Genomic DNA, 13103 nt, shown 5'->3' on the forward strand with positions numbered 1-13103 from the left:
TACTGTGTGACCCTGGGCCTCTATTTCTCCTCCCACTTTTTGGGTGTGGAGCCTGTAAACTCTCTGGGGCATGGCCTGTCTCTCGCTGTGTCTGGGCAGCGCCTGGCCCAATGGGGCCCTGATCTCAGCTGGGGCAGGGACTCTCTCTGTGTCTGTGCAGCCCCTGGCACAACAGGGGCCTTGATTCTGCCCCGGTCTCTGTAGGTGCTGCTGTTGTACAGATAAATAATCATGATACTAGAAGCTGTGGCAGTGCGTGAGTGCACCACCATTGCCGTGCAAGGGCTAAATGTGATTCTTATCCTTGTGACACACATCCCCCCGTGCACCCTTTCTCCCCCGCAAATCCCCGATTCTCCACCCTGAGCCCCTTGTGCTACTGCCCTTGTCAACGGCAGCGCAGAAAGCCGCCCAGCCCTAGTGCCAAAAGAAGATGATGTGTGTGTGGGGGGGAAAGCTTTGCAAAAATCGGTCACACCAATAGGAAACCACACCCAGCAGTTTGTGACTTCACTTCCCAAAATTAGGCGCGCGCACACACACACACACACAAAACCCCGCTCAAACAGCCCCCTTTGCCAATGCACCACCTCACCTCATCCAGGGAGTCTAGGCGGGGAGCTCCGTGTGGGAGCAGCGATGGACGGCACCATCAAGGTAGGTTCTGGAGATGGTCCTCCAGGTGCGGGCATCTCGGCTCCAACTGGCACTGGGCTCAAGCTGGGCTGTGTTCAGTTCCTCTCTCTGGTGTGCGCCCCGGCTGCACAAACGTCCCTGCCCCCTGCTCTTTCCTTCTGGTACAAAAAATATCCTCTTCCTTCGCCCCAGAGAGAGACACCCACGGTGCTGCTCAGCACACACCTTCCCCCCACCTTCCCCCCATTCCCAGGAGTGTGCAGGAAGGGGGTCATGATTGGGGAGAGCCCGTGTCCCGAGGGGAGGGTATGGGGGGGACTTGTCCCCTCCATGGAGCATGGGGGTGCCAATAGGCACCTATGGATGGTCCCCCCAAGCAGGGCCGGGACGGAAAAGGGGGGGCTGTGCCCCCAATATGGATAATCTGGGGTGCAAACTTACTTAACAGGTCAGTCTGTCTTTTACCTGACTGTCCCATTCCAGCTTCAACTAGCGCTTGTGGTTCATTCGTTCTTTTTCATTCCTTTCCTTCTCTAGCTTGTATGTTCTTGCTTTCCTTTGCTTTCTTTTTTCCCCTCCACCTTTCATGCTCTTTCTTTCTTTGGCCTGGTCTACACTAGGAGTTTATGTCGAATTTAGCAGCATTAATTCGACTTAACCGTGCACCTGTCCACACCAGGAAGCTAATTAGTTCGACCTAGAGGGCTCTTTAGTTCGAATTCTGTACTCCTCTCCGACGAGGGGAGTAGCGCAAAATTCGACATGGCTATGTCGAATTAGGCTATGTGTGGATGGAAATCTACCTTAGTAGCTCCGGGAGCTATCCCACAGTGCACCACTCTGTTGATGCTCTGGACAGCTGTCCAAGCTTGGATGTTCTGACCAGCCACACAGGAAAAGCCCCGGGAAAATTTGAATTCCTTTTCCTGTCTGGCCAGTTTTAATCTCATTTCCTGTTTGGACATCGTGGCAAGCTCAGCAGCACCGGCAATGATGTAGAGCTCTCCAGCAGAGGAGTCCATGCAATCTGAGAGTAGAAAGAGAGCCCCAGCATGGACTGACCGGGAAATCTTGGATCTGATCGCTGTGTGGGGCAATCAGTCTGTGGTTTCGGAGCTGCGCTCCAACAAACGGAATGCAAAGACATACGAGAAGGTCTCCAAAGCCATGGCAGACAGAGGATACAGCCGGGATACAATCCAGTGCCGCGTGAAAATCAAGGACCTGAGACATGGCTACCAAAAAATCAAAGCAGCAAATGGACGGTCCGGATCCCAGCCCCAGACATGCCGCTTCTACGAGGCACTGCATGCCATTCTCAGTGGGTCTGCAACCACTGCCCCACCGGTGTGCGTGGACTCTGAGGATGGGATACTGTCGATGGACTGTTCCTCGGAGATGTTCGTGGATGGGGAAGATGAGGAGGACGAGGCAGTCGACAGCGCTTACAACGCTGATTTCCCCGACAGCCAGGATCTCTTCATCACCCTCACAGAGATCCCCTACCAACCCTCCCCAGCAGTTACCCCGGACCCTGAATCAGGGGAAGGATCAGTCGGTAAGTGCTTTAAACATGTAAACTTTTATTATTAATGTAACAGGAATCTGAACTATGTGAAAAGGAGGTCTATATATATGGAGATAGAACAGAAATCCTCCTGGGAGATCTCCACGAAGCTCTCCTGGAGGTAATCGAAAAGCCTCCGCATGAGGTTCCTGCGGAGAGCTGCCTTATTGGGTGCTCTGTGGTAGCACACTTTTCCGCGCCAGGCTGTCATCAGGTACTCCGGGAGCATTGCCTCCACGAGCATGGCAGCATAGGCCCCTGGTTTGTGCTGGCTTTCACGCAGCATGCGCTCTCTATCTGCTTCAGTGACCCTCCTCAGGGTGATCTCACTCGGCGACTCCTGCATTTCATTAGGGGAATTAGTGTAATGTTAGTATTGGGAATGCTTCACTTTTCCTTTGCATAACAATAAGCGTCGGTTTACAGCCACGTGGTGGAGGCGGTAGAGGGGCAGCATACAGGGATCTTTCCCGGGGACAGCCGCGAGGGGGTGGAACAGGGGCAGAGTTTATGTTTTCTGGATTGCCTGCAGCAGGAGGGCAGTGCTATACATTAAGTCTTAAGCAGCATAAAGTCTATGGCTTACCATGCCTGGCTGCTCCACGGATTCTGCTGTCCTGAACCGCTTGTCTGATCTCTAGTGCAAGACTCCAGGCAATGAAAGCGAAGGCTGAAAATTTGAACTTGTCCTGAGTGCGCATGAGATAGGTGCTGTGCATGGTCTTGTTCACAGAGACAGACTAGACTGTGTTCATTGTTCGCAAAAATGTATCTTTGCAAGGAATTCACTGCCTTTTTCCCATCACACAGCTGCGAGTGTCTCCCGACCTGCCCCAGCATGCCCCTCACAGAGGCTGGCAAAGATTAGGCGGCGAAAGAAAAAGACACGGGATGAGATGTTCGCTGAACTTATGATCTTATGCAGCGGTCCTTGTCCTGGACCACAGAGCCACGCAGCAGGGGAATCTGTAACCGTCCTCCCCCACCACAAAGTCACATAGCCCCCGCACACAGAGTCCTAAAAAGGAGGGATGGCAGGCTCCGTTGAAACAACCAGTCCAGCACTGCGGACCGCTCTAGGAGCAGGAGCCTGTCATTCCTCCAGTTTAGAAGCGGTCTTTACATCACTGTACACCCTACCCAGCACAGTCTTCATCCCAGTTTCAACCCTTTAACGCAAAGTCATTAATAAAGAAAACGTAGTTAAGTAACAATGAAACATAGATTTTATTTTTACACGTGTGTTGGAAGGGGGGAACGGGGTGAATGGGGTATGTAACTGCAGAGGATAGTCAACAGTAACTGGGTAAAGAAACAGGGGCAGGTTCAGCTTCTCTGTAAAGAAACTGAATAGTCACAGGTCACGCTGCTCCATGAGGAACCTAGCTTTCAAAGCCTCCCGGATGCACAGCGCTTCCCGCTGGGCTCTTCTAATTGCATGGCTGTCTGGCTGAGCGTAATCAGCAGCCAGGCGATTTGCCTCAACTTCCCATCCAGCCATAAAGGTCTCCCCCTTGCTCTCACAGAGATTGTGGAGCACACAGCAAGCTGCAATAACAATGGGGATATTGGTTTCGCTGAGATCCGAGCGAGTCAGTAAGCTCCTCCATCTCCCCTTGAGACGTCCGAAAGCACACTCCACCACCATTCTGCACTTGCTCAGCCGGTAGTTGAAGAGTTCCTTGTCACTGTCCAAGGTGCCTGTATAGGGCTTCATGAGCCAGGGCATTAGCGGGTAGGCTGGGTCCCCGAGGATCACTATAGGCATCTGCATATCCCCAACAGTTATTTTGTGGTCCGGGAAGAAACTACCTTCCTGCAGGCGTCTAAACAGACCAGAGTTCCTAAAAACACGCGCGTCATGAACCTTGCCCGGGCACCCGACGTTGATGTTGGTAAAACGTCCCCTATGGTCCACCACTGCTTGCAGCACCATTGAAAAGTAGCCCTTTTGGTTAATATACTGGCTGGCCTGGTGGGCCGGTCCCAGGATAGGGATGTGAGTTCCATCTATAGCCCCACCGCAGTTTGGGAATCCCATCGCGGTGAAGCCATCTACGATGGCCTGAACGTTTCCCAGGGTCACTACCTTTAAGAGCAGTAGCTCAACGATTGCGTGGGCTACTTGCATCACAGCAACCCCTACGGTAGATTTGCCCACGCCAAAGTGGTTCGCTACTGACCGGTAGCTGTCTGGCGTTGCAAGTTTCCAGAGGGCTATGGCCACTCGCTTCTGCACAGTCAGGGCTGCTCGCATCCGGGTGTCCTTGCGCTTCAGGGCAGGGGACAGCAAGTCACACAGTTCAAGGAAAGTGCCCTTACGCATGCGAAAGTTTCGCAGCCACTGTGATTCATCCCAGACCTGCAGCACTATGTGGTCCCACCAGTCCGTGCTTGTTTCCCGGGCCCAGAATCGCCCTTCCACAGCATGAACATGACCCATTGCCACCATGATGTCCACGGCGCGGGGTCCCGTGCTTTGTGATAGGTCTGTGCCACACTCACACTTCATGTCCTCACCGCGCTGCCAGAGCCTCCTCGCCCGATTTCTCAGCATCTCACTGTGAAAAAGGTGGACGATAAGGTGCGAGGAGTTGACAACAGCCATAAGTGCAGCGATGATCGCAGCGGGCTCCATGCTCGCAGTGCTGTGGCGTCCGCACTGTCACTCACCAGAAAAGTGCGCGAACTGATTGACTGAGTGACGGTTGAATGATGACAGTTACCCAAAACCACCCTCAACACATTTTTCCCCCCAGCAGGCATTGGGGGGCTCTACCCAGCATTCCAATGGGCAGCGGGGACTGCGGGAACTGTGGGATAGTTGCCCACAGTGCACCACTTCCAATGTCGACGCTTGCCCTGTTAGTGTGGACTCACAAAGTCAAATTAGTGTCCTTAGTGTGAATACACAAATTCGACTTTGTAAGGTTGATTCCATAAATTCGACTTAAGTTGAATCGAACTACTCTTGTAGTGTAGACATACCCTTTCTTTCCTTCTTATTCTAATGTTTTTTTTCTCTCCCTTTATTTCTTTCTCTGCCTTTCACATTCCTTTTCTCTCGCTGGTTATTTTTTCACTCGCTGTTTTTCCTTGCTCCTTCTGAGCCAAGCGGGTTCTCCTCGCACACAGATTTTAGAAAATAAGAACGGTCGTACCGGGTCAGATACAAAGGTCCGTCTAGCCCAGTATCCTGTCTACCGACAGTGGCCAATGACAGGTGCCCCAGAGGGAGTGAACCTAACAGGCAATGATCAAGTGATCTCTCTCCTGCCATCCATCTCCATCCTCTGACAAACAGAGGCCAGGGACACCATTCTTACCCATCCTAGCTAATAGCCATTTATGGACTTAGCCACCATGAATTTATCCAGTCCCCTTTTAAACATTGTTATAGTCCTTGCCTTCACAACCTCCTCAGGCAAGGAGTTCCACAAGTTGACTGTGCGCTGCGTGAAGAATTTCCTTTTATTTGTTTTAAACCTACTGCCTATTAATTTCATTTGGTGACCCCTAGTTCTTGTATTATGGGAATAAGTAAATAACTTTTCCTTAGCCACTTTCTCCACATCACTCATGATTTTATATACCTCTATCATATCCCCCCTTAGTCTTCTCTTTTCCAAGCTGAAGAGTTCTAGCCTCTTTAATCTTTCCTCGTATGGGACCCTCTCCAAACCCCTAATCATTTTAGTTGCCCTTTTCTGAACCTTTTCTAGTGCTAGAATATCTTTTTTGAGGTGAGGAGACCACATCTGTACACAGTATTCGAGATGTGGGCGTACCATGGATTTATATATATAGGGCAATAATATATTCTGAGTCTTATTCTCTATCCCCTTTTTAATGATTCCTAACATCCTGTTTGCTTTTTGGACCGCCTCTGCACACTGCGTGGACATCTTCAGAGAACTATCCACGATGACTCCAAGATCTTTTTCCTGACTTGTTGTAGCTAAATTAGCCCCCATCATATTGTATCTATAGTTGGGATTATTTTTTCCAATGTGCATTACTTGACATTTATCCACATTAAATTTCATTTGCCATTTTGTTGCCCAATCACTTAGTATTGTGAGATCTTTTTGAAGTTCTTCACAATCTGCTTAACTATCTTGAGTAGTGTAGTATCATCTGCAAACTTTGCCACCTCACTGTTTACCCCTTTCTCCAGATCATTTATGAATAAATTGAATAGGATTGGTCCTAGGACTGACCCTTGGGGAACACCACTAGTTACCCCTCTCCATTCTGAGAATTTACCATTAATTCCTACCCTTTGTTCCCTGTCTTTTAACCAGTTCTCAATCCATGAAAGGACCTTCCCTTTTATCCCATGACAGCTTAATTTACGTAAGAGCCTTTGGTGAGGGACCTTGTCAAAGGCTTTCTGGAAATCTAAGTACACTATGTCCACCGGATCCCCCTTGTCCACATGTGTGTTGACCCCTTCAAAGAACTCTAATAGATTAGTAAGACACGATTTCCCTTTACAGAAACCATGTTGACTATTGCTCAACAGTTTTTCTATGTGTCTGACAATTTTATTCTTAACTATTGTTTCAACTAATTTGCCTGGTACCGACGTTAGACTTACCGGTCTGTAATTGCCGGGATCACCCCTAGAGCCCTTTTTAAATATTGGCGTTACATTAGCTAACTTCCAGTCATTGGGTACTGAAGCCGATTTAAAGGACAGGTTACAAACCTTAGTTAATAGTTCCGCAACTTCACATTTGAGTTCTTTCAGAACTCTTGGGTGAATGCCATCTGGTCCCGGTGACTTGTTAATGTTGAGTTTATCAATTAATTCCAAAACCTCCTCTAGTGACACTTCAATCTGTGACAGTTCCTCAGATTTGTCACCTACAAAAGCCAGCTCATGTTTGGGAATCTCCCTAACATCCTCAGCCGTGAAGACTGAAGCAAAGAATCCATTAAGTTTCTCCGCAATGACTTTATCGTCTTTAAGCGCTCCTTTTGTATTTCGATCGTCAAGGGGCCCCACTGGTTGTTTAGCAGGCTTCCTGCTTCTGATGTACTTAAAAAACATTTTGTTAATACCTTTGGAGTTTTTGGCTAGCCGTTCTTCAAACTCCTCTTTGGCTTTTCTTATTACACTCTTGCACTTAAGTTGGCAGTGTTTGTGCTCCTTTCTATTTGCCTCACTAGGATTTGACTTCCACTTTTTAAAGGAAGTCTTTTTTATCTCTCACTGCTTCTTTTACATGGTTGTTAAGCCACGGTGGCTCTTTTTTAGTTTTTACTGTGTTTCTTAATTTGGGGTATACATTAAAGTTGGGCCTCTATTATGGTATCTTTAAAAAGGGCCCATGCAACTTTCAGGGATTTCACTTTAGTCACTGTACCTTTTAACTTTTGTTTAACTAACCCCCTCATTTTTGTATAGTTCCCCCTTTTGAAATTAAATGCCACAGTGTTGGGCTGTTGAGGTGTTCTTCCCACCACAGGGATGTTGAATGCTATTGTATTATGGTCACTATTTCCAAGCAGTCCTGCTATAGTTACCTCTTGGACCAGCTCCTGCGCTCCACTCAGGATTAAATCTAGAGTTGCCTCTCCCCTTGTGGGTTCCCGTACCAGCTGCTCCATGAAGCAGTCATTTAAAGTATCGAGAAATTTTATCTCTGCATTTCGTCCTGAAGTGAAATGTTCCCAGTCAATATGGGGATAATTGAAATCCCCCACTATTATTGGGTTCTTAATTTTGATAGCCTCTCTAATTTCCCTTAGCATTTCATCATCACTATTACTGTCCTGGTCAGGTGGTCGATAATAGATCCCTAATGTTATATTTTTATTAGAGCATGAAATTTCTATCCATAGAGACTCTATGGAACATGCGGATTTGCTTAAGATTTTTACTTCATTTGAATCTACACTTTCTTTCACATATAGTGCCACCCCTCCCCCTGCACGACCTGTTCTGTCCTTCCGATATATTTTGTACCCCGGAATGATTGTGTCCCATTGATTGCTCTCAGTCCACCAGGTTTCTGTGATGCCTATTATATCTATATCCTCCTTTATCACAAGGCACTCTAGTTCACCCATCTTATTATTTAGACTTCTGGCATTTGTGTACAAGCACTTTAAAAACTTTTCCCTGTTTATTAGCCTGCCTTTTTCTGATGTGCCAGATTCTTTTTTATGTGACTGTTTATCATCTGATCCGGCCCTTACATTATCCTCTTCCGTCCTCTGCTCCTGACTATAACCTGGAGATTCTCTATCATCAGACTCTCCCCTAAGAGAAGTCTGTGTCCGATCTACACGCTCCTCTGCAGCAGTCGGCTTTCCCCCATCTCCTAGTTTAAAAAGTGCTCTACAACCTTTTTAATGTTAAGTGCCAGCAGTCTGGTTCCACTTTGGTTTAGGTGGAGCCCATCTCTCCTGTATAGGCTCCTCCCATCCCAGAAGTTTCCCCAGTTCCTAATGAACGTGAACCCCTCCTCTCTACACCATCGTCTCATCCACGCGTTGAGACTCTGAAGCTCTGCCTGCCTACCCGGCCCTGCGCGTGGAACTGGGAGCATTTCTGAGAATGTCACCATAGAGGTCCTGGTTTTCAGTCTCTTCCCTAGCAGCCTAAATTTGACTTCCAGGACATCTCTCCTACCCTTCCCTATGTCATTGGTACCTACATGTACCACGACCACCGGCTGCTCCCCAGCACTACACATAAATCTATCTAGATGCCTTGAGAGATCCGCAACCTTCGCACCAGTCAGGCAAGTCACCATACGGTTCTCTCAGTCATCACAGACCCAGCTATCTACGTTTCTAATAATCGAATCTCCCATTACTAACACCTGCCTTTTCCTAGAAACTGGAGTTCCCTCCCCCGGAGAGGTAACCTCAGTGCGAGAGGCAACCCCAGCACCATCTGGAAGGAGGGTCCCAACTACGGGAAGGTTTCCCTCTGCTCCCATTGACTGCTCTGCTTCCCTGGGCCGTTCTTCCTCCTCAACAGCACAGGAGCTGTCTGAGCGGAGGTGGGACAATTCTACAGTGTCCCGGAAAGTCTCATCAACATACCTCTCTGCCTCTCTTAGCTCCTCCAGTTCCGCCACCCTGGCTTCCAAAGTCCTCTGAGGGCCAGGAGCTCCTTGCACCAACTGCACACATACGCCACCCGCCCACAGGGCAGGTAATCATACATGCAACACTCAGTGCAATAAACTGGGAGGCAGGAATTCAAACAATCTGGGTTCAGTTCCCAGTTTTACCCCAAATTCTCCATGCAAACTTGAGCAAATTACTTCAGCTCTCTGAGCTTCAGTTTCCTCATCTGTAAAATGGAGAGTGGCCTCCCACCATCGGCCTACTTAGCCTCTGAGGTTTTTGTGGCAATGCCTCTCTGTCCCTGTGGGCACATCTACACTGCAGTCAGACACCGGCGGCTGGCCCGTGCCTGCTGACTTGGGCTCACACGGCTCAGGCTGCAGGGCTGTTTAATGGTGGTGTCGATATTCCGGCTGGGGCTGCAGCCCAAGGTCTGGCACCCTCCCACCTCGCAGGGTCCTACAGCCTGGCTCCAGCCCGAGCCCAGACATCTACAGGGCAATTAACCAGCCCCTTCGCCTGAGCCCTGTGAGCCTGAGGCAGCTGCCATGGGCCAGCTGGGGGGGGGGGGGTTAATGGCAGTGCAGACATACCCGGGGTGTCTGTGCAGCACCTGTCACCATGGGGCCCCGATCTTGGTCAGTGTCTGTGCAGAGCCCTGCACAACAGGGGCCTGGTCTCAGTCAGGGACTCTGCAACTCCCGGCATTGCAAGATCCCTGATTTTGTTTGGGGTCCCTGCAGCACCTGGCAAAATGTGGGGCCAGGATCTCTGTCAGGGTCTGTGCAGTGCCCAGTACAGTGGTGGGGCGTGGTCTGGGTTGGGGTCAGTGCAGTTCCAGGCCCAACGGGGACACAGATCTCAGTCGGAGTTTCTGAGGTGCCCAGCACAATGGAGGCAGCAACCTGGGCTGCAGTAGTGTGCTGCCCCGCACAAAGGAGCCATGATCTCGGTCCAGGCCTCAGTCTGACCTGGCACAACAAAGGCCCAGATCTCACTCGGGGTCTGCGCGGTGCCCGGCAGAACGGGGCCCCCGATCTGACCCGGGGTCTGCGCGGTGCCTGGCGGAATGGGGCCCCGATCTCGCTCGGGGTCTGCGCGGTGCCTGGCGGAATGGGGCCCCGATCTCACTCGGGGTCTGCGCGGTGCCTGGCGGAATGGGGCCCCGATCTCACTCGGGGTCTACGCGGCGCCCGGCGGAACGGGGCCCCCGATCTCGCCCGGGGTCTGCGCGGCGCCCGGCGGAACGGGGCCCCCGATCTCGCCCGGGGTCTGGGTGGCACCCGGCAGAACGGGGCCCCCGATCTCGCCCGGGGTCTGCGCGGCGCCTGGCGGAACGGGGCCACGATCTCGCTCGGGGTCTGGGCGGCGCCCGGTGGAACGGGGCCCCCGATCTCACTCAGGGTCTGGGCGGCGCCCGGCGGAACGAGGCCCCGATCTCGCTCGGGGTCTGCGCGGCCCCCGGCAGAACGGGGCCCCGATCTCGCTTGTGGTCTGGGCGGCGCCCGGCGGAACGAGGCCCCGATCTCGCTCGGGGTCTGCGCGGCCCCCAGCGGAACGGGGCCCCCGATCTCACTTGGGGTCTGGGCGGCCCCCGGCGGAAAGGGGCCCCGATCTCGCTCGGGGTCTCTGCAGCTCCAGGAACAACAAGGTCCCTGAGTTTGTTTGCTGTCTCTGCAGCGCCTGGCACAATGGGAGCCTGATTTCACTTGGTGTTGATGCAGGGCCTGGCACAACAGCGGCCCAGGCTCAGTCAGGGTCACTGCGGCACCCGGCACAACAAGGTCCCTGGTCTCAGCAGGGGTCTGTGCAGTCCCTGGCACAATGAGTGCCCCAAACTCGGTCAGGGTTTGTGCAGTGCCTGGCACACTGGGGCACCTGATCTCAGGCAAGGCCTGGGCCATGCTCAGGACGATAAGAGCCCTGATCTCAGTCACACACTGGGGAGAAAAGCAGGAGGCTTTTCAAGAATTTGCTATCATGATTTCAGAACTGAGGAGAAAATGGGGCACAAATTAAATATCTGCCAATGTAAAAGAGAAGCACCAACGTCTGGGGAGATATTCTATCACCATTCAAGAGTTCAAGGGAAAAGAGGGGCAATTGGAGGGGATTATACAGCGATATCAAACAACGACAGACTGGGGTGGCTGCTCCTTGCCGCACGTTCACTGGCGGGCAGGGAGCTCGGGTGATGTGGCTTTCTCAGGGGACAGGAGGGGGCTGGAGTCAGGTCACTGGCAGTGGGGTCTGGGACTGTGACTAGCAGGCGGTGGGGGGGAGCAGAGGGGGCTGCTGAGTGGGGGATGGGAAGTAGCTGGTGCTGGGAAACCTGGGGCTGCCCAGTTTCCATGGGGGACGCTTGCCCCTCCCTTTCCATGCCCTGTTGCCAGCAGACAGAGCCCCCCGCCCAGCCCAGCTCAGGATGTCCCTGTTTCAGGGCTCCCCCAGCCTCTGCCCAGTTCACAAATCACCAGGGGAATGATTTCCCTCCTAAACAAGGATAAATCACTGCAGGGAAAAGTGGGGGTGGGGAGAAGGGACACCCCAAACTTGAGATTTGAACTGGCCATTGGCCAAGTTAAGGGAACTGGGGCACAATCGGAGAGGAGAACAGAGACCTTCTCAGGCATTTGAGAGGACAGGGGGGATCACTCTGGATGGGGTCCCCATGGGAGGGGGCAGCGGTAAATCCGAGGGGATCTCAGCGCCCCCCCCCTTTCTCTCGCCACTCCTTGGGGACACTTTCCATCCACATGTTTGCCCAGGTCTCCCCCCTGGGACCCTCCCCGCCCGGTCTCACTGTCGTCCCCCCGACAGCCCCTGCCCAGTCACACGCCAGGACCCGAGTAGGGCCAGTCCCCCCACTCAGAACCCCCCCGCCCAGTCTCACTGCCCCCACCCGGCAGCCCCCGCCCAGCCACACGGCAGGACCCCAGTGGGGCTGGTCCCCCCACTCGGACCCCCCCGCCCAGTCTCACTGCCCCCACCCAGCAGCCCCCGCCCAGCCACACGGCAGGACCCCAGTGGGGCTGGTCCCCCCACTCGGACCCCCCCACCTGGTCTCACTGTTCCCCCCTCGGCAGCCCCTGCCCAGCCACATGGCAGGACCCCAGTAGGTCTGGTCCCCCCACTCGGACCCCCCCGCCTGATCTCACTGTTCCCCCCTCGGCAGCCCCTGCCCAGCCACATGCTGGGACCCCTGTGGGGCCGGTCCCCCCACTCGGACCCCCCGGCCTGGTCTCACTGTTGCCCCCTTGGCAGCCCCTGCCCAGCCACATGCCGGGACCCCAGTGGGGACAGCCCCCCCTCAGGGCCCAGAGCAGAGCCCGGCCAGGCCCAGGGGTGCTGAGCTCCGGTTGGGGCAGCAGCTCCGAGCACCCCGTGGGCGCAGCCCCAGGGAGCAGATCCCGGCACTGCGAGATGCCAGGTCCCCCACCCCCGGACACTGGGGCGGAGTCACCACCCGGCCTCGGCCCAGCCCCCGGGGCTCGCTCCGGTACCTGGAGGCTGCAGCTCAGCAGTGGAGGGGGAACCCGGGGTAGCCCCCAGGGCGGCTCCAGAGGGAGCAGGGCCTGGGCTGGGCACGGGGAGGGGTTAATGGGGCTACCCAGCACAGACCCCGTGGCTCAGCCCCGCCCCCCTGGAGAGACTCCCAGCCAGCACCTCTCAGAACCCCCGCTCATCCCCTCCTGCCACAGAGACCCCCCCAGCCAGTGCCCCTCAGACCCCGCCCACTCATCCCCTCCCCCCACAGAACCCCCCCACCCAGCGCCTCTCAGAAAACCTGCACCACTCATCCCTTCTCCCT

General features: G+C 53.4%; 1 protein-coding gene across 1 annotated transcript in view; it reads left to right on the forward strand.

The window, feature by feature from the left end:
• Positions 1 to 10405: 10405 nt before the first annotated feature.
• The window catches only part of LOC123354626, a 36968-nt gene continuing 34270 nt past the window's right edge, over positions 10406 to 13103 (forward strand). The window contains exon 1 of the mRNA XM_044996739.1: positions 10406 to 10873. Coding sequence (XP_044852674.1) covers positions 10406 to 10873 — 468 coding nt within the window. The remainder of the gene's footprint in view (positions 10874 to 13103) is intronic.

This window comes from Mauremys mutica, chromosome 22, assembly GCF_020497125.1.
Source record: "Mauremys mutica isolate MM-2020 ecotype Southern chromosome 22, ASM2049712v1, whole genome shotgun sequence".
Lineage (NCBI taxonomy): Eukaryota > Metazoa > Chordata > Testudines > Geoemydidae > Mauremys > Mauremys mutica.